The sequence below is a fragment of the Heterocephalus glaber genome, unplaced genomic scaffold (genome assembly GCF_053883595.1).
Source record: "Heterocephalus glaber isolate CG9 unplaced genomic scaffold, H.glaber_assembly_v1.0 deba00001504, whole genome shotgun sequence".
NCBI classification, from domain to species: Eukaryota; Metazoa; Chordata; class Mammalia; order Rodentia; family Bathyergidae; genus Heterocephalus; species Heterocephalus glaber.
The window spans coordinates 3,700,204-3,723,140 of NW_028258324.1; the positions used below are offsets into that span (position 1 = coordinate 3,700,204).

At 39.5% G+C, this 22,937-nt stretch overlaps 1 protein-coding gene across 8 annotated transcripts in view; it reads right to left on the reverse strand.

Annotated features, from left to right (window-relative positions):
- Positions 1–22,937, reverse strand: part of Ip6k1 (inositol hexakisphosphate kinase 1) — a 56,214-nt gene that overhangs the window by 20,684 nt on the left and 12,593 nt on the right. For 6 of the 8 annotated variants that reach the window (XM_004834052.3, XM_013070118.3, XM_087186087.1 and 3 more), the window contains one exon: positions 1,032–1,383. In XM_004834052.3, coding sequence (XP_004834109.1) covers positions 1,032–1,254 — 223 coding nt within the window. In that variant the 5' untranslated portion in view covers positions 1,255–1,383. Of the gene's footprint in view, positions 1–1,031; positions 1,384–10,598; positions 10,779–22,937 lie in introns of those variants that run through there. The other 2 variants (XM_087186086.1, XM_087186089.1) reach the window with 2 other exon arrangements.

Below are 22,937 nucleotides of genomic sequence, written 5' to 3' on the forward strand. Positions count from 1 at the left end.
GGCCAGGGATTTAGCTCAGTGGTTCCACTGCCTGCCTTGTAAGCGCAAGGTCCTGAGTTGGATCCCCAGTACCAAATAAATAAATAAATAAATAAATAATTCTTTTAAAAAATTAAAAGTTTCAAAAATACCATTTCCATACACTCGTCACCCAACTTCCTCTACCATCAACATCTTACATGTGATCAAAACCAGGAAGTTAACAATGACATAATGCTATTAACCCATCTATACACCTTCACTAATATGGTTTCTGCCCAGGACTTCACATTGCGTTTACTTCTGTTTAGGCTCCTCTCATCTAGCACAATTGGGTCAGTCTTTCTGTAATGACTTTAATCAGCAATTTTTTTTTTGGTACCAGGGATCAAACTCAGGACCTTGAACTTACAAGGCAGGCGGCAGCACCACTGAGCTAAATCCCTGGCCCTGTAATGACTTCGATATTTTGAAGAATACTAGGAGTTATTTTCTAAGATGTCTCTAAATTTGAGTTTTTTATGCTGCCTCATTAGATTGAAATTATGTTTTGTTTTGGTTTTTTTTGGTACTGGGGATCGAACTCGGGTCCTTGCACTTGTGCAGCAGGTGGCGAAACCACTGAGCTAAATCCCTGGCCCAGAAGTTATGTATTTTTGGGCAACAATCCTGCATTATTCTCAGTTTATCCTGTCAGCAGCACATATAATAATGTGTATCATGACAGAAGGTACGTTTTGTTCTGTTTTGGACACAGGGTCTCGCTGTATAGTTCAGGCTGGCTTGAACTAACTATGTAGCCCAGGCTGTCCTCAAAGTCATGGCAATCCTCCTACCTCTTCTCCACTAATAGGTCTTTCTGATGAAAATTTTCCTCAGCGTTACCTATCAACAAATTCAATTTTCAAGGTCTAAAGACTTGCTGATTCTTTTAACTTTTAATTTTGCCTAACAAAATTACTTAGCTGATTCAAGAAAACAAAGGCCTACAATCATATCACATGGCAATTATAAGAAGAATAACTGAGCAGAGAGCATGGCTAGTGACTGACCTTTGTATTCAGGGGTGAACTCCTTCATCTCAGGAGGGAGGGACTCATAGAAGCGCTGCTCTCTGGAGATGAGAGGTTTGCACACAGTGTGGTCGTCGTAACGCATCATGCTGCTGTGCCCGCCCACTTGGTGGATGAAGGGCTCCAGGAGGACTCCTCGGTCTCCCGCTCGTCCTGCATTCTTGCCATACTGCCCCACTTCCATGGTTTGACAAACACACATTTCGTTGGGGGCCGGTTGCAAAACTGGGGACACAGGTTGCAGCACATGGGCCACAAAATGTAAAAGCTAAGTAGACGGTCTTGGCAACCTAAGGCAATAGTCACGGTCTGCTCAGCTTCTTACTCTGTCCTACAGAAAAGACAAGAAAAGGGAATCAAAACAGCTGTGATGTTGGAGCTATGTACATTACAGCCATTGGAGAGGCTACTATCTCTGTTTACTTCACATTCAAAGGTAAAGGGATCAGGGCCGGGGATTTAGCTCAGTGGTTTGCTGCCTGCCTTGAAAGCTCAAGGTCCCAAGTTCTAGCCCCAGTACCAAAAAAAAAAAAAAAAAAAAAAAAAAGGAATAAAGATGAAGGGATCAGGAAAAAAACAGCAAAAGAAATTGGTTTTGTTCAGGGTTGCTTCCTAATTCAAAGGAAGGGTTTTTGCTCAGAAATCAGGTCACACTAGTCTCCCAAATTCTCTGCTAAAGGTTTCACGGATGAGACAGGAAAAGCCATTCCTTGGTAAATTGTAAAATCAGGAAAAAATGTTTTGCTTTTCTCAAGGTAATTCAGATTTCAGATGTCTTCCATCTTCAATCTACAGCTGATAATTTATGATCATGTCTAGCACCAGAGAATATCCCTTTCTATTTCTGGGTAAACCAGCAGGACAGGGAAAAGGTCTCTGTACTCAAATACCTTCCCTATAATGTCAGATTTCTCTAAACAAAATTAAAACAGTTGCTAACTTCCTTACTAATAAGTTTGCTTTTGGTACTGGGGATCGAACTCAGGTCCTTGCACTTACAAGGCAGGTGATGGAACCACTGAGCTAAATCCCTGGCCCTGAGTTTGCTTTTGAATCAGGAATGTACTAGACAAGACTACATCTGAAAGATTAAAACCAAACAAAAATATCTGTGGAGCAGAAATATGATCCTGCCTGCAAGAGATAAAACATAGTTTGCTAGATCTTATAATTATGAGCAAATGGGCTATATAAGAACAATAATGCAAGTTGGGTGTAGTGCCACACACCTGTAATCCTAGCATTTGGGAGGCTGAGGCAGGAGGAACACTGAAAGTTCAAGGCCAGTGTGGACTAAATAATGAGGGGTGGATGGGGGGGGGAAGAGGTAAGAGGTATCATGTACAGGTGCAAATTCCCTATAATAAGTGTTATCATTATGTATGTCTAAAATATACCAAAAAATGTTTTGCTTTTTAAAAAAAAAAATGAGTTCAAGGCCAGCCTGAACCATCAGAGTAAGACTTTGTCTCAAAAAACCAAAAAACAATGCAAAACCTCAAAATCTTAACCCAAAGCTGCCTAGGCTGGGCATGGTGGTGCACAGGTCTGTAGCTATTCAGGAAGCTGAGGTATGGCTCCCTTGAGCCCAAAAGTTCAAGGCCAGTCTTGGCAACAGTGAGAACCCAATCTTAAAACAACAACAAAGCTGTCTGGGCAACTATGTTGTTTCACTGCTACCACCAAAGTAAATCTCTACTCCCACTTCTAGAAACAGACTACAAAGTTGTTTTGATGTTTGTTTCTTTGTTTTTGAGATGGAGTCTCACTACATTGATCTGGCTGGCCCCTATGTAGGCCAGGCTAGCCTCCAACTTGTGGTGATCCTCCTGCCTCAGCTTCCTGAATGCTTTCCTAACAATATTTTCTCTGAGCAGAAAATATTGAGTGTCAAGGAGAGAAGGGTAGTGGCTTGAGCTTTACAAAACAGCCATTTTAATTCACTTGCTCAGATGTACCTAGGAAAGACTCAGATACCACAGATGTGGAGGACTTTGTGAGATGCTAGTTTCTAAGACTGGCAACAAGCTGGTATTTATTCAAAGCATTTACAGGGCAAAGAAGCCTCCACTTTGCCCACTCACCCTGATGGTCATTAACTATGACCAACAAACATTTAAAAGTGAAAAGCAATTCCAACTGATTTCTATAGCCTAATTCTTTCGTCTGCAAATTAAAAATGTCATTTGCCTAGATTCAGAGCTGAAGGAAAATTTGTAATTCTCTCTCCTCTGTGCCCCTTTCTTTGACAGTCAGAAGTAGGACACTTTTATTTTTGAGGTACTAACAAGAACTAAAGGGAAGTAACAGCTGCTGTGGTGGTACCTGCTTGTTGTCCCAGGCTGAGGCAAGAGCATCATCACAAATTTGAAGCAAGCCTGGGCCACACAGTGAGTGCAAGGTTTCAAGGTCAGCCTGACCGACACAGCAAGATTCTGGTCCCCCCCCAAAAAAAAAAGAAAAGAAAAGAAGACAGAAAAAGATTTGTGCCACACGAGGCAAATTAGCAACTAAGGAAGACTTCTCAAAACAAAAGGGCTAGGGATGTAGCTCAATGCAAAGGCCCTTGATTCTTGCCCTAGTATCACAAAAATGAATGAATGAACTACAGGAACAGCAACCATAGTTTTGAGAAAGATCCTTAGGAAATCACACTCAATGTTTCAAGCTCTGCTTTCAGAGTCTGTTCTTTCTTTCAGATGAATATTCACTTTTTGTGATGACTTGGTAGGTTATTTGCTAAATAAATCTTGTTCTTTTGTTTTGTTTTTGGTACCGGAGATCAAATTCGGATCCTTGAGCTTTCAAGGCAAGCAATGGAACCACTGAGCTAAACCGCCGGCCAAGAAATCTGGTTCTTTTTTTTTTTTTTCGTACCAGGGATCGAACTTGGGTCCTTGCACTTGCGCAGCAGATGGCAAAACCACTGAGCTAAATCCCCGGCCTAGAAATCTTGTTCTTATAAAAAGAATTTTATACTTTCCTATAGAGTAGTCTGTAGCAAGTGTGTACTAGGTTGAAAATCTTTTTTTTTTTTGGTACCGGGGATCGAACTCAGGACCTTTCACCTGCAAGGCAGGCGAGGTGCCACTGAGCTAAATCCCCGGCCCTACCAACTTCTTGTTTAACCAAGTAAGACACCAAGTCAGCGCAACAAGAAGAAGGAAAGATGAACAAGACCAGACCCTTCAATGTCAAGAAACAGTTCAGGAGGATTGCTCACTTGATAATAAAGGTAAGTATTGGGAGGTGATCTGATTCTTACTGGAATTACACATTGTGTTGCGCTTTTTTTTTGGTACCAGGGATCAAACTTGGGTCCTTGAGCTTGCAAGGCAGCCGCCGGAACCACTGAGCTACATCCCCAGCCCTAGATTGAAAATCTTTACTTTGAAACATTAAAAAATAAAATCCCAAGCTGTGGAAGTAGTTCAGTGATAGACCACTTGCTTAGCATGTGTGAGACCCTGGGTTCAATCCCCAGCACTCAAAAAAAAAAATCCACTGGTAAAACCTGATATATGTCAGTATATAGGAGTAAAACTCCTGTCTAATGAACATAATCTTGAAAGAGGAAATGAATCAAAATTATAAAATATTTATACATTAGATCATTGTGTTTTTGGGGGGTGGGGGTGGGGATTGAACTCAGGACCTTGAGCTTGCAAGGCAGTCAGCGGAACCACTGAGCCCAGATCACTGTGTTTTGATCACTAACTTTTTTTTAACCAAGTCTGGTGTTCATGTTAGGGCCAGAATCAGGTCTCAGAAGAAACAGGAAAAGGGCAGAACACAGCTAGATCATGGTTTGTCAAAAGAGATAGTTTGGTTAAGAGTAGTTTTGTGTCTTGACAAAATCATATTATACTTGTATGACCCAGTATATAGCTTCTATACCCTAAATTGGTTTCAATCATTTTATTGTATAAAGCACATCTCCTGCACCCTGAAGAAAAGCTCAAAGGTTCTGGGGTTTTCAAGAATAGCTGCATGTTCTTTAGCACTGTCACAGCCTCCTAAGCAGAGGGAGCAGCAACCATTCCTTATAGATGCGAACAACCAGAGAGGAGGGGATAAGGGGTCAAGGATCCTCTTCCATTCTAGTGATTAGTGTTCCCCATTCAGAGAAGAAATAATATAGTTTGTGTGCATCACTTATCCTAATCACTGGAAGTTTATATTAAAACAGTTAAATCTTAGGGGCCGGGGATTTAGCTCAGTGGTGCCACCACCTGCCTTACAAGCACAAGGTCCTGAGTTCGATCCCCAGTACCAAAAAAACCAGAATGGTTAAATCTTGCAGCTTAGAGAGAGTTCCCCCAGACATCATGGGGTGCCACTGCTTTGCCTCTAAGTTTATGCATGTTGAGCTATAGTAGAATCTGTTTATCCTGTTTTGCTGTAAAACATTTTGGTTTCACATTTTAAGATAATCACTGCATAAAATGGGGAAGGAGGCTACTTATGGAAAGAATTTGCTGAGATTCTCAAACTGAATTTTTCTCTCTGGTAAACTGCAACAAATGGAAATAAATTTGCACTACAACAGTATTAATTACAACAATTAGGCTTTCTGATTATAGTAACCAATTCCTTGAACATATAACTGAACTCCAAAATGAATTATGTCTGTATTCAAGCAAAATAGGGCTTCTGATGTTCCTAAAATTTGTATATTATTTCCCCCTTTCTGGTCCTTTTTGGTTTTGTTGTTGTTTTTGCTTTGAGACAGGGTGTCCCTATGTAGGTCAAGCTGGCCTTTGAACTCTCTATGTAGCCCAGGCTGGCCTGAATTCACAGCGATTGTCCTGCCTCAGCCTTCTGAGTGCTGGGATTACAGGCATGCACCACCACACCTGGCACTGTTTTCCTTTCTAAAGCAAGAGCCAGGCAAGATCCCAGCCCTGGGAGGCTGAGGCAGGAGGATTGCCACAAGTTCAGGGGGGAGGTGTGCTAAGAAATGAAGACGATTTAATCACATCCCATTCACAACAGCAACCCAAACTATAAAATATCTACAAACTTTAATTGTATCAGACCAACAGAACGTTTCTGAAGGATCTAAAAGAAGACATGTTTGTATTAACAGAGGACTCAACATTGAAACACAATACAATTTCAATCAGAATCTTGAGCGAGCTGGGCACAGTGGCAATGCCTATAACTGAAGCACTTGGGAGGCTAAGGCAGGATTGCAAGTTCAAGGCCAGCCTAGACTACATACAACTTTACTCAAAAACAAAGGAAAATTCCTTTTTTTTTTTTTGCCATGTTGGGGACTGAACTCAGCCTTGCACATGCTAGGCAAGTGCTCTTCCATTGAGCCACCCCCACCCCCCCCCGCCAGACTAAGAGAATTTTCTGATGAACTTGAGGAGCTGACCCTACTCATATGGAAAAGATTAAAGCACAGCTACAAAGTAACATCAAACAATAATGAGAGATAACGACTTCTCAAGACAGCAAAGCTCTTTATAAAATGATAGCAATTAAAACAAGAGGACTGGGGATGTGGCTTAGTGGTGGAGTGCTTGTCTACCATACATGAGACCCTGTTTTCCATTCCCAGCACTGCTCACCCCCCAAAATAGGGTGACATTTTGAAAAGAGAGAAGCAAAGCAATGAATAAAACAACAAATCCTAGAGGCAGATATGTGGTGACATGGGGGTGGACAGTGTAACTGAGGTGGTATTTAAATTCCCATTTAACCAACTAGGAAAGGACAATCTGTCATAAATGGACCTAGAATACTGGAATGTCACATGGATAAAATTACATTACTACCTCCAACAATGCTCCAATAAATTCCTAATAATTAAGGACTGAAATGTACAAATAAAACTTTAAGATAATTAGAAAAAAATTTTAAATGCTTTTTGACAACAGATTAGGGAAAATTTCAGAAACAAAACATAAAGCATAAACACAAACCATGGAAAGCAATGGCAAATTAGATTACATAAAAATTACATAGCAATTACTTAAATTTTAAGTTTTTATTGAGGCATATTTACACATCATAAAATTCACTTATTTTTCAGTGTACAGTGCGATGACTTTTAGTAAATTTAAGAACCTGTATAGCCACTCCTACAATCCAATTTTAACATATTTCTAAGGGACTAGGGATGTAGCTTAGTGATAAGATGCTTATCTAGGGCCGGGGATTTAGCTCAGTGGTTCTGGTGTCTGCCTCAAAAGCGCAAGGTCCCGAGTTCCCCGTTAACAAAAAAAAAAAAAAAGATGCTTATCCAGCATGCATGAGACCCTGGGGTTGGTCCCCAGTACCACAAACAAAACATACAAAAGGATGGAAAAATGTCTTCAGACATTGTTATGCGTCCCCTGGGAGGCAAAAATTTCCTGATTTAAAAACACTAATATAAGCCGGGCATGGTGGCACATACCTGTAATCTCAGCATTCAGGAGGCTGAGGCAGGAGGATCACAAGGTTCAATGCCAGCCTAGACTACATAGTGAGTTTGAAGCCAACCTGAACTACAAAGTGAGACCCTATCCCAAAAAAACCCAAAAATAAGTAAATAAATACACTAATATAAAACATTTCACCCAAAAAGATCCCTCCTGCCCACATGCAATCCCCATTTCCACCCCAATCACATTAAATTCATTTTTTTATATAAGAGAAGTACAAGTAATGGGAAAAGGCTATTCACAAAAGAGTTGGCTATTAAACACCTAAAAAAGATATCCCCTTTCACAAGTAATCAGGGAAATGCAACTTAAACCATTTCACTCCCATACGACTGGCAAAGTATAAAAAGTTCAATAAACATACTCACTGTTGGCCAGCCAAGGAGAAGTCTCCTTTCCTCCTGTTTATGGTAACTCAAAACCAAATACAGTACACATAACCCTCCACAACCTAGCACATGCCCAAGATGGCAAATTCAAGGATGTTTACTGCACAACTGTTAATAAAAGAAAAATGGGAACCTACTTGAATGTACCTCAAGGGAAGAATGGATAAATACAATGCAGTATCAGATGATAACCTGCATATGTCAACATGAATAAATTTTGAACCAGCTGTGTTGGCACACATCTGTAATCCTGGCAGGAGGCAGGAGGATCACCAGGATTTGATTTTTTAATTTTTGTTTTTTGGTACTGGGCATTAAACTCAGGACCTTGCACTTGCCAGGCAGGTGCAGCACCACTGAGCTACAGGCCCAGCCCCAATCACCAGGATTTTAAGGGCAGCCTGGGTTACACAGTGAGTTCAAGCACAGCCTGAACTACACAGTGAGACTCTGTCTCAAAAATCAATAAATAGGGCTGGGGATTTAGCTCAGTGGCGCTGTGCCTGCCTCAAAAGCGCAAGGTCCTGAGTCCAATCGCCGGTACCAAAAAAAACCACCACCACCCCCAAACAATAAACAAACAATAAATTTTGAAACCAAAATGGAAAAAGCAAGTTTCAAAATGGTATTTCTAGCCAAGCATAGTGGCACACGGCTGTAATCCCAGCAGGTTGAGGTAGAAGGATCCTGAGTGTGAGGCCAGCCTGGGCCTTGTCTCAAAAAATTAAAGCTGAGTGCAAGCCTGTAATGCTAGCACTGAGGGAGGTTGAGGCAGGCAAATGCAATTTTTTTTTTTGGTACTGGGGATCAAACTTGGGTCCTTGTGCTTGTGCAGCAGGCGGCAAAATCACTGAGCTAAATCTCCAGCCCTAGATGCAATTTTTAAGTCCTGCCCAGACAACTCTGGGAGATTGCATACCAAAATTTTCAAAAGGCTAGGAATGTAGCTCTGTGCAGAGGCCCTCATTTGATCCCCAGTACCACTAAAAACAAAACAAAACCCCACAACTGAAGAGAAAAATGGAATGGAAGAATATGTACCAATATCAGAGCAACAGAGGAAAAGAAGGGGTTGGCATGTAAGAGAAACAAGGAAGTTTAGCTACCTTTATAACTTAAAAAAAAAATTTCAGCCAGGCACGGTGGCACATGTTTGTAATTCTAGCTCTTAGGAGGCTGAGGCAGGAAGATTACTGTGAGTTCGAGGCCAGCCTGGGCCACGTAGTGAGTTCAAGGCTAGCCTGAACTATATAATGAGACCCTGTCTCAAAAAAACAAAAAACAATTTTTAAAAACAGATATGATAAAATGTTAACATTTAAAAATCTGTATCAAGTATATTAGTATGTTATTCTAACTTACATTTAATAAAAACAAGATCAGCTGGGGATTTAGCTCAGTGGCACCGAGCCTGCCTCACGAGTGCAAGGTCCTGAGTTTGATCCCCGGTACCAAAAAAAAAAAAAAAGAAAAGGAAAAAAACAAGATCAATCTTCTATAGTCCTAAAAGCCTAGTGTCAATAAACAGTAAATGACAGGGAAAGAACATTGTGACCAATGGTTCCAAAGTGGGCTACTGAACAACAACCCAGTCCCTGGAAGATGTGAAGAACTGTTACAACTCTGTGGTGTTTCTTCATGGGCCTCAAATACTACTCTCTTCTCACCTTTCTCTTACTCAGTCTTCTTAATTTGCTGGTTCTTCCTCTTCCCAATCTCTTAATGTCAGAAGCCTCAGGGCTCAGTTGTCTTTCTTGCACACCACATTCACATATCCAACTACCTATTCAGCCTGGGGAGTCTAAATTTAAGATAGGGCTAAAATAGAACTCATCTCTTTCCCTGAACAACAAAACTCTACTTAAAGTCTTCCCCAGTCCCTACCTTATTTTGTTTGTTTTTGGTACCAGGGATGAACTTGGGACCTTGTGCTTGAGGCAGGCAGGTGCGCTGGAACCACTGAGCTAAATCCCTGGCCTACCCCTATCTTATTTTAAACCCACTCCTCTCTTCTCTAAACCCCTGTATCATGTAATCCTACTGGCTCCACCTTCAGAACATATCCAGATTCCAATCACTTCTTACTGCCTCCAATGCCACCACCCAGATGTGATCCCCACACCTCCCACTTCCTAATCAGCCTTCCTCCTTCTATCATGACCTTTCATGTAGTCCATTCTCAAAACAGCAGCCACAGTGATTTTGCTGAGAGTCAGAGCATGTGACTTCTCTATTCAAAATCCTACTAGAGCCTGGGATTTAGCTCAGTGGTGCCGCCATCTGCCCCGCAAAATCCTACTGGGCCAGGGATTTAGCTCAGTGGTTTCGTCGCCTGATGCACAAGAGCAAGGACCCAAGTTCGATCCCCGGTACCAAAAAAAAAAAAAAAATCCTACGATTGCCTCATCTCCAAATAAAATCTCAACTCCTTAACACAGCCTCCAAGAATCCACAAGATCTGCATTATTCATTCTTCCCTCCTTTCTTTCCTTTCTCTCCTTCCTACCCCCACCCCCACCAACCCTATGCTGGGAAGTGAACCTAGGCAGCTAAATCCCCATGGCCTAGCTAAATTTTTCCAGAATGACCTCAAACTTGTGATCCTGCTCTCTTAAACTTTGAAGCAGCTAGGATTACAGGCATGAGATTTACTTTTACTTCCCTAGCTTAAATAGCACCCTCCCCCCCCCCAAAAAAGGAAAAAGAAATAGTAACCCCACCTCAGGCTCCACTCCACTTGATCTGCTTTATATACTTCAGTTACTGATGTCCATTGTTTTATTATTATTATTGCAACTCCACAAAGCCAAGAATCTTTGTCTATTCTGTTCACCACATATTATTATAAGTGCCTGGAGCAGGGCTGAGGCAGGCAAATCAGCTGGGCAAGTGGGCATGCCCTGTCAATAAGGAAGAGGCAAAAAAATAAACAAACAAACAAATAAATAAATAAATAAGGAAGAGGCAGGAAATGAATAGAAAAACACTTCCCAAACCCCTACACCTGGGACCAATCAGAGAATGCTATCTTCAATTCTTCTCCATGTTTTTGATATGATAGCCTAGTCTCTCCTGAGGAGTGGGAAATACAAAAGATGGCTGCCACTGAGCTCTTGCTCACTACACTTGTTTACACAGTGGTCCACTCTCACCCTGTAGAGTGTACTTCTTTTCGTACTTTTCATTGCCCTACACTCACTCTACAGAACATGTTTCTTTTCCTATCTTTAACAAACGTAAAACCTCATTACCTTTTGTTCTTGGCTAGATTCTTTGCTCTGGACAAGAACTAGAAAGAATCTCTACAGAGTCCCCAGCACCTCAGACCCCAGTAACAATGCCTGACAAAGGACAACTACACAAAAAATACAGCTGAATATATAAATGTAAGTATATGTATGAAGCACAAAACAGATTATACAGTAGAATATATAACATGAAAAATGCTTATGAAGGGGACATCTTTTTTTTAAATATTAGGGTTGCAAAGCAAAGTTTACTAGACCTACCAAACCAGAACAAAGTAATGTGGTTTTACAATGAAAAAAGTTGGCCATGTAAGAGAATTCCCAATCAGCAAATAAAGGGAACACAAATTCTGCTTTTAAAAAAGTGCTGATACGTGAAAGAAAAACAACTTTAAATGTACCTAGCTAAGATTAGCAACAACAAAAATCTAAACAAAATAGGAAAAAAATATGATTTATGAAGAACAGAATTAGTTATCAGTAATACAAAGAGAAACAAAGGGGAGAGAAATCAGGCAAACACTGAAATAATCTCAACTGAATAAACAACGAACCAGATTCTTTAAAACCACATTAAAGAAATTTGTTGAACCAAATTCAGGAGATATAATGTAACTAACTAGCTTTGTGACTTATCTATTTTAATTCAACAACATAGCAATGAATAAAAAGTCCTCACAAAGTTAGAGAATTTGCTATCAGATAAAGTGGCCAAAAAGGTCAAGTCTATTTTAAGAACTAGAAAGGCATTGTGTCTCCACATCAAATGCAAGACAATATGTGCCACCAAATTCTTTACTCAGACACACTCAAAATGGAGATCAGCAGACATGTACTCTTAAACTCAGAATTCCAAATTCTGTCTCCAATATATTTTTATGGCCGCCTCAGATTAACCACTTGAGTTTGATATGCAATCTTTTTATAAAATGAAGCATCCTTGGTTCCTTCACTTCACTGGTATATTTGCAAATTTCCTCAAAATATAGGTTTATAAATCCAGTATATGTTAACTCTTCTAAAATTAAATATTTCAGGGTGGGTAGTACAAGTCAGTCATAGGATGCCCAGCATGCATGAGGGCCTGGGTTTGATCCCTAACACAACGAATAATAATTTAATTAGCAGGGAGTGGTGGTGGATGCTCATAATCCCAGCTACTCCGAAGGCTGAGGCAGGAAGATCAAAAATTGGAGGTCAGGGGCCAGGGATGTAGCTTAGCGGCATTGTACCTGCCTAGCAAGCGTGAGGTCCTGGGTTAGATCTCCATTAACAAAAAAATAGTAATAATAATTGAGGTCAGCCTGGAGAACTTAGCAAAACCCTAACTTAAAATTAAAAAGGGCTAAGGATGTAGCTCAGTGATAGATCACCTAGCACATGTAAGTTCCTGAAGTTTTTTTGTTTTCTGCAGTAGTGGGGACTAAACCCAGGGCTTTTGCCCTGAACTACATCCTCAGCCCTCTTTTTATTTTGTATTTTGAGACAATCTTGCTAAATTACTAAATTGCCCAGGCTGGGCTTGAACTTGGAATCCTCCTGCCTCAACCTCACATACTGCTGAAATTACAAACATGTACCACCACACCCAGCTAACCCAGGTTTAATCCCCAGTACCACATACACATGCACACACATTGCATTTAACTACTAAAAGTATGACAAAGGATCACTCTCTTTTTAAAAAATTATGGTGTTTTTAAAAAATGGGGTATATCTATTTTGCCCAGGCTGGTCTCAAATGAGTAGGTTTCATTGATCCTGCTGCCTTAGCCTCTGGAGTAGCTGGGACTACAGGTGTATGCCATTGCATCCAGCTGCTGGTGCTTCGTTTTTTAAAATTAAAATTAAACTTGGTAAGTCAGGAATGCTAAGTAAAATTATGGCAAAGGTATTCCTGAGTTTTGGCAAATGTTTTTGGTTTGTTCTTTACTATCAGATACAATCCAAGGGGAAAACAGCAAAATTACTCAAATCGAAAAGAACATAATAAACTGGTAAATCATTCTAACAGAAATGAGTAACAAATAAAAGGTTGGGTTGCACAGCTCTGGATTTTATGAGAACTAATTCTAATTTCAGAAATAAATAAAGCATTGAGCCAGGCATAGTGGCGTACGTCTGTAATCCCAGCACTTGGGAGGCTGAGGCAAGAGGATTGCTGTGAGTTCAAGGTCAGCTTGGACTACATAGTGAGTTCAAGGCCAGATTGAACTACACAGCCAGACTGTCTCAAAAAACCAAATAAATAAATGAATCAATCAAGCAAGCAAGCAAGCAAGCAAACATTAAGGTCAGGAAAAGATGCACAAACACCTTCAAACTGATAGACAAAAACAAACATGAAAGTGCACTCTAAAGCAGATCTCCAAGGGGACCTAATTATTTCTTAAATTCAAGTCCATTCTTGCGTTTTGCATATATACACAGTATGTGTGTATATGTATATATATTTATATCTACACATATATATTTTATATACTTAAGAAGGTGAAAGAGACCAATCTTCCTTTCCTTCTCCCACCCTCATGGGATTGTGCCAAGCACATACTCAAAAAAAGCTCTCCCTTAGGAGAAAAATGCAGGAGATGTTCCTGATATAAGGACGGCTACCAACCTAAGCCTGCCCTTACAACCTACCAGGAACAAGCAGCATATACAAAGGCCTGGTGCAATCTGGGAGATGTGAAACAAGAGGAGAAAATACTTAATGGAATCTATTTTTCTTTTGCCCCCAAAGAGATGAAAGATTGTTTAGATTCCTGGGTCCCATCCCAGGAGTTAGGGAGCAATGGCACACTCAGGACACCTGACTGTAAGAAAACAAGCAGCAAGAAGGAAACTGCTGGGGATTTGAGATGTGCCAGGCTATCAAGAAATGGCCACAATGGAATTAGAACAAGGACAGAATCCAGAGTCCAGTGAATCTCAGTCCTATTTTTAACCTGATTTCTAAGATTAGGAAACTATGTGTCCTGAGACACATTTTTTTGATTTTGGTACCAGGGGTTGAACTCAGGATCCTGTGCTTGCCAGGCAGGCACGGTGCCACTGAGCTAAATCCCCAACCCCCTGAGACACAATTTTTTTTTTCCATTAACTTTATTGGTACATTTTAAGTATACAGTACAGTTACATTCATCATTGGGATCTTGTACCTTTACATGATGTATATTGGTTCTTATTTTTTCCCCATTCCCCTGCCCTCCCTTCACCCCCTCCACCATTCCCTATTTGAAAAGACTTTGTTTCCATTTTTTTCCTTTTCTTGTATTTTTTCTTTTCCCTTTTCTTTCCCCTACCCCTTCCAATTCTCCTACTCCTTTAGACCTTTTCTTCCTATTTCACAATATCAATTATACATTTTGAACCTTATTTACACTTTGTTTTTCACACCAGAGAAACTATTCGGTATTTACACGTGTGTCCTATTTATTTCACTTAAGAGTATGGCCTCAATATGCATCCACTTAGCTATAAATGTCTCTAGTTTCTCATTCTTTATGGCTGAGTAGTACTCCATTTTAGAAAAAAAACACATCTTCTTTATCCAGTCTCCAGTTGATGGGCAATTGGGCTGTTTCCAAGCTTTAGCTATTACAAACTGTGCCACTATGAACATGGGTGAGCATGTATCACGGTGGTATGATTCTTTTAAATCTTTTGGGAAGATACCCAGCAGAGGGATAGCTAGGTCAACTGGGACTTCCAATCCTAGTTGTTTGAGGTATCTCCATATTGATTTCCACAGTGGTTGCACCAGTTTGCTCTCCCTCCAACAATGAAGGGTTCCTTTCTCCCCACAACCCCGCCAGCATTTGTTATTGGTTGATTTCTTGATAGTATCCATTCTTACTGGTTGTTTTCATCTGCATCTCTCGAATGACCAGTGATGAACATTTTTGCATATATTTGCTGCTTTTACTTCTTTGAGAAATGTCTGTTCACTTCAGATGTCCATTTTTGAACTGGGTCTTTATATTTGGGGTTTGATTTTTTTGGGGTTCTTTCTATATTCTAGACAGTAGACCTTTGTCTGAGGAACAGCTGGTAAAAAATTTTTCCCACACTGTAGGTTGTCTTAGCTCTGTTGGTGATTTCTCTTGCAGTGAAGAAGCTTTTTAATGAGATCCCAGTTGTTGATTTTTTGTGCTAGTCCCCGTGCTGAGGAATTGTTCATAGTATTTTCCTATGCCAATGTCTTCAAGAGTTCTACCTAACTTATCTTCCAGCAAGTTTAGTGTTTGTTTTAATATTTGGATCTTTAATCCACTTCAATTTTAGCTTAGTGCATGGTGAAAGACAGGGGTCTAGTTTTAATTTTTGGCAAGTTGAAATCCAGTTTTTCCAACACCATTTATTAAATAGGCTATCTTTCCTCCAATGAGGGTGTTGGCTCCTTTGTCAAAAATGAGATGGGTGAGTACATCTGGAGTTGTTTCTGGATCTTCTAGTCTATTCCACTGATCCTTGGGTCTGTTTCTTTACCAGTACCATACTGTTTTTAATCACAGTGGCTTTGTAGTATAGTTTCAAGCTGGGGATTGTGATACCCCCTGCCATGTCTCTGTTGCCTGCTTTGGCTATTCTAGGTCTCCTCTGGTTCCAAATGAATTTTTGGATTGTTTTCTCTAGCTCTGTGAAATATACTGTTGGGATTTCAATCAGGATTGCAATGAATCTGTACAGAAGTTTTGGAAGTATGGTCATTTTCACTATATTGGTTCCTCTTACCCAGGAACAAGGGATGTCTTTCCATTCTCTTCGATCTCTTTTTTCAGTGTTGTAGTTCTCAATGTAGAGGTCTTTTGCTCCCTTCTTTAGATTGATTCCTAGATATTTCATTTTTGGGGGATGCTATTGTGAAAGGGATTGTTTCCCTAATTTCTCTCTCAATGAGTCTGTTATTTGTGTACAAGAAGGCTACTGATTTTTGAGTGTTGACCTTATATCCAGCTACTCTACTGAATCTGTCAATTACGTCTGGAAGTCTTTTGGCCGAGTTTTTTGGGTCTTCTATGTAAAGTATCATCATATCATCAGCAAATAATGACAGTTTAACTTTTTCCTTTCCTATCTTTATTCCTTTTATTTCTTTCTCTTGTCTAATTGCTGTGGCTAATGTTTCCAAAACTATATTGAACAGTAGTGGTGATAGTGGACATTCTTGTCTTGTTCCTGATTTTAGCATGAAGGTTTTCAGTTTTTGACCATTTAGTATGATGTTGGCTGTTGGTTTTTCATAGCCTTTATCAAGTTGAGATAAATACCCTCTATTCCAATTTTCTACAGGGTTTTATCATAAATGGGTGTTGAATTTTATGAGATGATCATATGGTTTTTGTCCTTTACTCTGTTAATATAGTGTATTACATTTATTGATTTATGTATGTTGAACCATCCTTGCATCCCTGGGATAAATCCAACTTGGTCACAGTGTATGATCTTCTTGATAACCCTCTGTATTCTGTTTGCCATTATCTTATTGAGGATTTTTGCATATCTGTTAGGGAGATTGGCCTGTAGTTCTCTTTTTCGGTTGGGTCTTGCCCTGGTTTTGGAATCAAAGTAACACTTGCCTCTAGGAATGAATTTGGGAGTACTGCTTCCCTTTCAATTTCACTGAAAAGTTTAAAGAGTAGTGACAATAGTTCTTCTCTAAATGTCTTATAGAATTCAGCAGTGAAGCCATCAGGACCTGGGCTTTTCTTTGTTGGTAAATTTTTAATTATGCTTTCAATTTCACTGATTGTAACTGGGGTGTTTAGGATTTTTATATCTTCTCTGTTCAACTTTGGTAATTCATATCTATATATAGTTGGGGGCATTAGTATTTGGTGCATATATATTTAGGATTGTCATCTCTTCCTCTTGGATTGTTCCTTTTACAAGGATATAGTGACCTTCTTTGTCTCTCTTAATTAGTTTTGGTTTGAAATTTACTTTGTCTATAAATAAGATGGCTACCCTTGCTTTTTTCCGGGTTTCTGTCACATGGAAAACTGTTTTCCATCCTTTTATTTTCAGTCTATGAGCTTTTAATGAGACACATTTTTAAGTGAAGATCTGTTCTGAAAATGGCTGTTTCAACTGTGCTAAGTGTGGGGTGGAAGGAAAATTGAAGACAAAAGCTCAAAAAAAAAGGGCCTCACACAGAGGTGTGCACCTATAATTCCAGCTACATGAGAGGCTGAGGATGATCACTTAAATCCATGAATTCAAGGTTAGCCAGCCAAAAAAGCAAGACCCCACCTCAAGAGAAAGGCACAAAAATAAAGGAGAAACAAATGTGCCCCAACTATGGATGAACAAGAAACCACAGAAATACCTCTGCTGTGACTGACTAGTCTGCACAGGTGAGCCATATCTGAACAGCTAAGTCTCACCTTGCCTATTTAAAAATACAGCCAAATCTGGAAAGCACACGTGGAAGGATGGGAGAAGTTGTTTCAAAAGAAACACAAAACCACAAAACACTTAAGATGACACTACCTAAACTGTTATAATATGAAATGAGGTGCTTCCTAGACTCATTTCCTGTTACTCATTTCCTCATTTCCAAGCTGTGGTCACAGCATTAACCTTTTCTGATTATCTTGGAACCTAATTAGGAACTCCAACAACCATCTATCTGAACATCCATCGTGTGACTAAAGACAATATTAGAAGGTACCCAAAGGCAAACAAGAATCATGCAAAAACGACATTGTGGAGAAAACCTGGAAAGCGAAGAGGTGAATGACAAGCCAGTTTAATGCCTCACAAAATACAATTATGTTTGACTGTTTCCAGCAAGATAAGAGATTAATACCTATAATATATAACATACTTTTACACAGCAACAACAACAAAATCGTATTCAAAAAGTGGCAAGGACCCGGGATTTAGCTCAGTGGTGCTGCTGCCTGCCTTGAAAGCACAAGGTCCTGAGTTCGATCCCCAACACCCCCCAAAAAAGGGGGGAGCAAATAACTCAGGCATTACTTCAAATCTTCATAAATGGACCAAAGATTCATAAATGGACAAAGACACATAAGAAGATGCTCAACAACACTAGTCATTAACAAAATGAAAATCAGGTGTAGGATTTAGCTCAGTGGTTCCGCTGCCTGCTTTGCAAGCGCAAGGACCAGAGTTCGATCCCCAGCACCAGAAAAAGAAAAAAAAAAAACAAACAAAAAACCATGGGCCAGGGATTTAGCTCAGTGGTTTCACTGCCTGCTGCGCAAGTGCAAAGACCGGAGTTCAATCCCAGGTACCAAAAAAAAAAAAAAAAGAAAAGAAAATCAAACCCTCAATGAGAAAACATTTCACACCCATACTATATAAACAAAATAAAAAACAGAAATAAGTATTGACAATGATGGGTAAAATATTAACACTTGTGGGCAACTTAGTGATTTGTGTCTCAAAAATAAAAAATACAGGGTCAGGGATTTAGCTCAGTGGTCCGCCTGCCTCACAAGCACAAGGTCCTGAGTTCGATCCCCAGTACCAAAAAATAATAATAATTTTTAAAAAAACAGCCTGGGGATGTAGTTCAGTACTGAGCTCAATTCCCCAGTATGGGAGGGGGTGGTGGTGGTGGTGGTGTCTGTTATTCATATAGGCTAGGAATGTAACTTAATAGTAGAGCTCGTGCATCACACACACAAAAAAGCTAAACAGAATTACTGTCTGACTCAACAATTCCACTTTTAGGTCTATACCCAAAAGAAATGGGGCTAGGGATATAGCTCAGTCTATTTGTCTAGCACGTGTGAGGCCCTGGGATTGATTTCCAACACCAAAAAAAAGAAATGAAAATTCTTTTTACATGCTATAAAATTCTTTACATGCTATAAAATAGATAAACCTTGGAAATATTTTGCTAAGTGAAATAAGCCAGGCACAAAAGATGAAAAATTCTATGATTCCACTTACATTAAATATTCAGAACAGGCAAATTACACAGAAAGTAAATTAGAGCAGATAAGGGGGTATAGGAAAGTAAGAATGGAACATTATTGTATAAAAAGTACAGTGTCTCTATTTTGGGAGAAAATTTCTCAAAATAGATAATTACAGTCATTATACAATGCTGTGAATGTACTTATTGACAATTATATAAAGTAATTAAAAAGCTAAATTTTGTTATGCATATTACAATGATGAGAAATTATTTGTTCATAACATAAAAAAAATTAAGTACCTTGGGATAACTTAATAAAACATATTAAAGATCTCTAGACTGAAAATAATGCACAGAGAAATTAAAAACCTAGAAAGATATGCCATGTATACTGATTAGAAGACTCACCCTATTGTTAAGGATATCAATTTCCCACAATCTATAGATTCAGTGGAATCCCAATCATAATGCCAGCAGACTTTATTCATAGAAATAGAAAATTTGATTGTAAAATTTACATGAACATACAAAGAACCTCAAATCAATCTTGATAAAACAAAGTAAAATGGAGTGCTACTTGACTCCAAAACTTCCTATAAAGCTAGTGGAATACTAGTATATAGATAAAAAAATAATGGAACAAAATAGAGACCCAGAAATAGGCCCACACCTATACAGTCAACTGTCATTTTTTTGTTTGTTTGTTGTTTTGTTTTGCATTACTGGGGATTGAGCCCAGGGCCTTTGCACTGAGCTACATCCTCAGCCCTTTTATGTTTTATTTTGAGACAAGGTCTTGCTAAGTCACTAAATTGCCCAGGTTGGGCCTGAACATGACATCTTCTTCCTGCTTCAGTCTCTCAAGAGTGCTGGGATTATAGATGTGCACACCTAGCCCCCTTCAATTAATGTTTTTGTTTTTACAAAAATACCAAAGCAAAACAATGGGGAAAGAATATATTGGAAGTTTTAAACTGTGCCAATTTTTTTTTTTTTTTAACATTCTTTGCTGTAAAAGGTGGAGCTCTCCTCTCCCTTGAGTATGGGCTAGACTTAATTCTAATGGAAAAAAAAACACAGGCAGCAAGGATAGACAGTGTGCTTATAGTCCTATCTACTCAGGAGGCTAAGGTAGGATGATCACTTGAGCCAGAAGTTCAGATCAGAGCCAGCCTGGCCAACACAGCAAGAGCTTGTCTCAAACAACAACAAAAAAGGCAGATGTGACAGCGTGTGACTTGGCTGTAGGAGTCACCATGGCTTCTTCCTTACTCAGTCTTGAGTCATTCACTCCACAGGAGAAACTGTCCCAAGAGAATACTCAGAGCACTTTGTGTGAAAGTCTCTTGTATAGAAGGACTATGACCTCCTGCCAATAGCTGTTAAGTTATTTTAGGAATAGCTCCTCTACCCCAGGTGAGCCTTCAAATGAATAAAACACCAGAAGTCATCTGAACTGCAATTTCATGAGACCACAGTCACAACTACTCAGCTAAGTACTTCCTCCTGAATTCCTAGTCCTCAGAAATAAAGGGATAAATGTTTGCTGCTTTAAACTGCTAAATTTGGAAATACCATGTTACATAGCAACAAGTAACAAATATACAAATCTTTGCAACAAATGTTGCTGGTACTAGAACAATCAATTATCCTTGTGGGGGAAAAACAATAAACGTCAAACCCAGTCTCACACAACATACTAAAATTAAAGGTGGATCAGAGAACTAAATATAAAATCTAAACCATAGAACTTCTGAATGAAAACATAAAAGTTGGATGAAGACTTGTTAGAAATCTCTAAGATTTAGACTTCCTCAAACCATGTAGTCTCTAAACTATACCAACAAAATACAGGTTTGCCATTATAGACTGAGAAGATAATCAACATATTATGAATGGTATCAATTAATTTTTAAAAGAAAGGAAAAAAAGGGTGGTGGCACACACCTGTAACCCTAGAACCTGGGAGGTTGAGGAAGAAGGATCCCAAGTTCCAGCCTAGGCTGAGCTACACAGTGAGACACTGTCTCTAAAACAAAACAAACAAAACTTAACTTTTTTATTTTTATTTGATTGTTTTTCCAGCACCAGGAATCAATTTTTTTTTAAATGGGAAAAAGATCTCAGTAAGTACTTCACAAAGGAAGATACAAAAATAACCAATAAGTACACAAAACATGCTTAACATCATTGGTATTCAGGCAAATACAAATTAAAACTACAGTGACATACTTCTACGCTTATATCAAAATGGCTAAAATCAAAAACACTTGCAACATGCTAAATGTTCCTGTGTAATGTGAAACTACAACTCTCATACAACGTGAGGTTACAAAATTTAGAAAACTGAGTGAAGGGCGGTGGGGGCACACTTGTGATCCCAGCACTCAGGGAGGCTGAAGAAGGAGGAATGCTGCGACTTCTAGGCCAGCCTGTGCTACATAGTGAGTTCAAGCCCAGTCTAAACTACATAGCAAGATTCTGTCTCCAAGAAAAAAAAGCAACTTAAAAACTAGACACACACACACTCTAAGGATAAAGAATTCTCCACAAGAAATGAATATATATGTGCCCCAAAACCTTGAACAAAAAAAATTCACAGAAGCTCACTGGTAAGGCAAACATGGGAAACAGCCTAGATATCCAACAAAAGAGTGCAATATACTGAATATTCATGCAATTAAATGCTACACAGCAATAAAAAGGGATAAAGTGATACAGTAGTATGGATATATTAAAACATTATACTTTGTAAAAGAAGTCTTACACAGGGCCAGAGATTTAGCTCAGTGGTGGCTCGCAAGCACAAGGTCCTGAATTCGATCCCCGGTACCAAAAAGAAAAAAAAAGTCTTACACAAAAGCACATAGAAAACCAGGTGTGTTGGCACATGTCTATAATCTCATTACTGTGGGAGGCTGAAGTATGAAGATTACAAGTTCAAAAAAAAAGAAAGAAAGAAAAGGGCTGGGGATTTAGCTTAGTGGCTCCGCCACCTGCATCACAAGCACAAGGTCCTGAGTTTGATCCCCAGTACCAAAAAAAAAAAAAAAAAGACAAGTTCAAGCCCAGCCTGAGCAACTTACACAGACCCTGTCTCAAAAAAAAGTTGGGGGGAGGGACCTAGCCCAGCTCAAATGCTGAGTTCAAACCCCAGTACCAGGAAGGAGAGAAGGGAAAAGTACATATAGTATCTCTGTATTTTTTTTTTTTGGTACCGGGGATCGAACTCAGGTCCTTAAGCTTGCGCAGCAGGCGGAAAAACCATTGAGCTAAATCCCTGGCCCTAAAAGTACATATGATTCCATTTACATGGCTTCATTAAATTGCCCAGGCTAGACTCCAATTTGTAATCCTCCTGCCTCAGCCTGCCAGAGTGCTGGGATTATAGGGGAAAAAAGTTGCCCACCTTTAATAGCAAAAAACAGTGGTAGAACACATCCCTAGCATGAGTAAGGCCCTAGGTTCAATTCCTGGGGAGTGGGGGGGGGGGGTGACAGAAGATAAGGAGATGAAGGCTACACTATGTAACCCAGGCTGGCCTTTAACTGGCAGCAATCCTCCTGCCTCAACTTCCCTTGGGTAGTTAAACAGTCTTCTTAGCTAGGCTCAATGCTGTATGCTAGCTACTCTAGGAGCAGAGAGTAAATTACTTTAAGGATACACTGGGCAAACCTGATTTTGAAACTCTGGTAGCCTGACCATTCACTTTTTTATCCTGTGGCCTTGCTTTCTTGAAATATGAAAAAACACAAAAAAAGAGTGTTGTCTCTAGTTTCTCAAAGGTTGTGGGTTCTACATCATTCTGCAGTGGCAATAAACTACCTGAGCAAGTAATCATACAAGTATGTATTACCTGCACTAGGTGACACCTGCTTCTCTATACTAGATTGAAGGGACTAATCTTGGTGCTCTCTCCT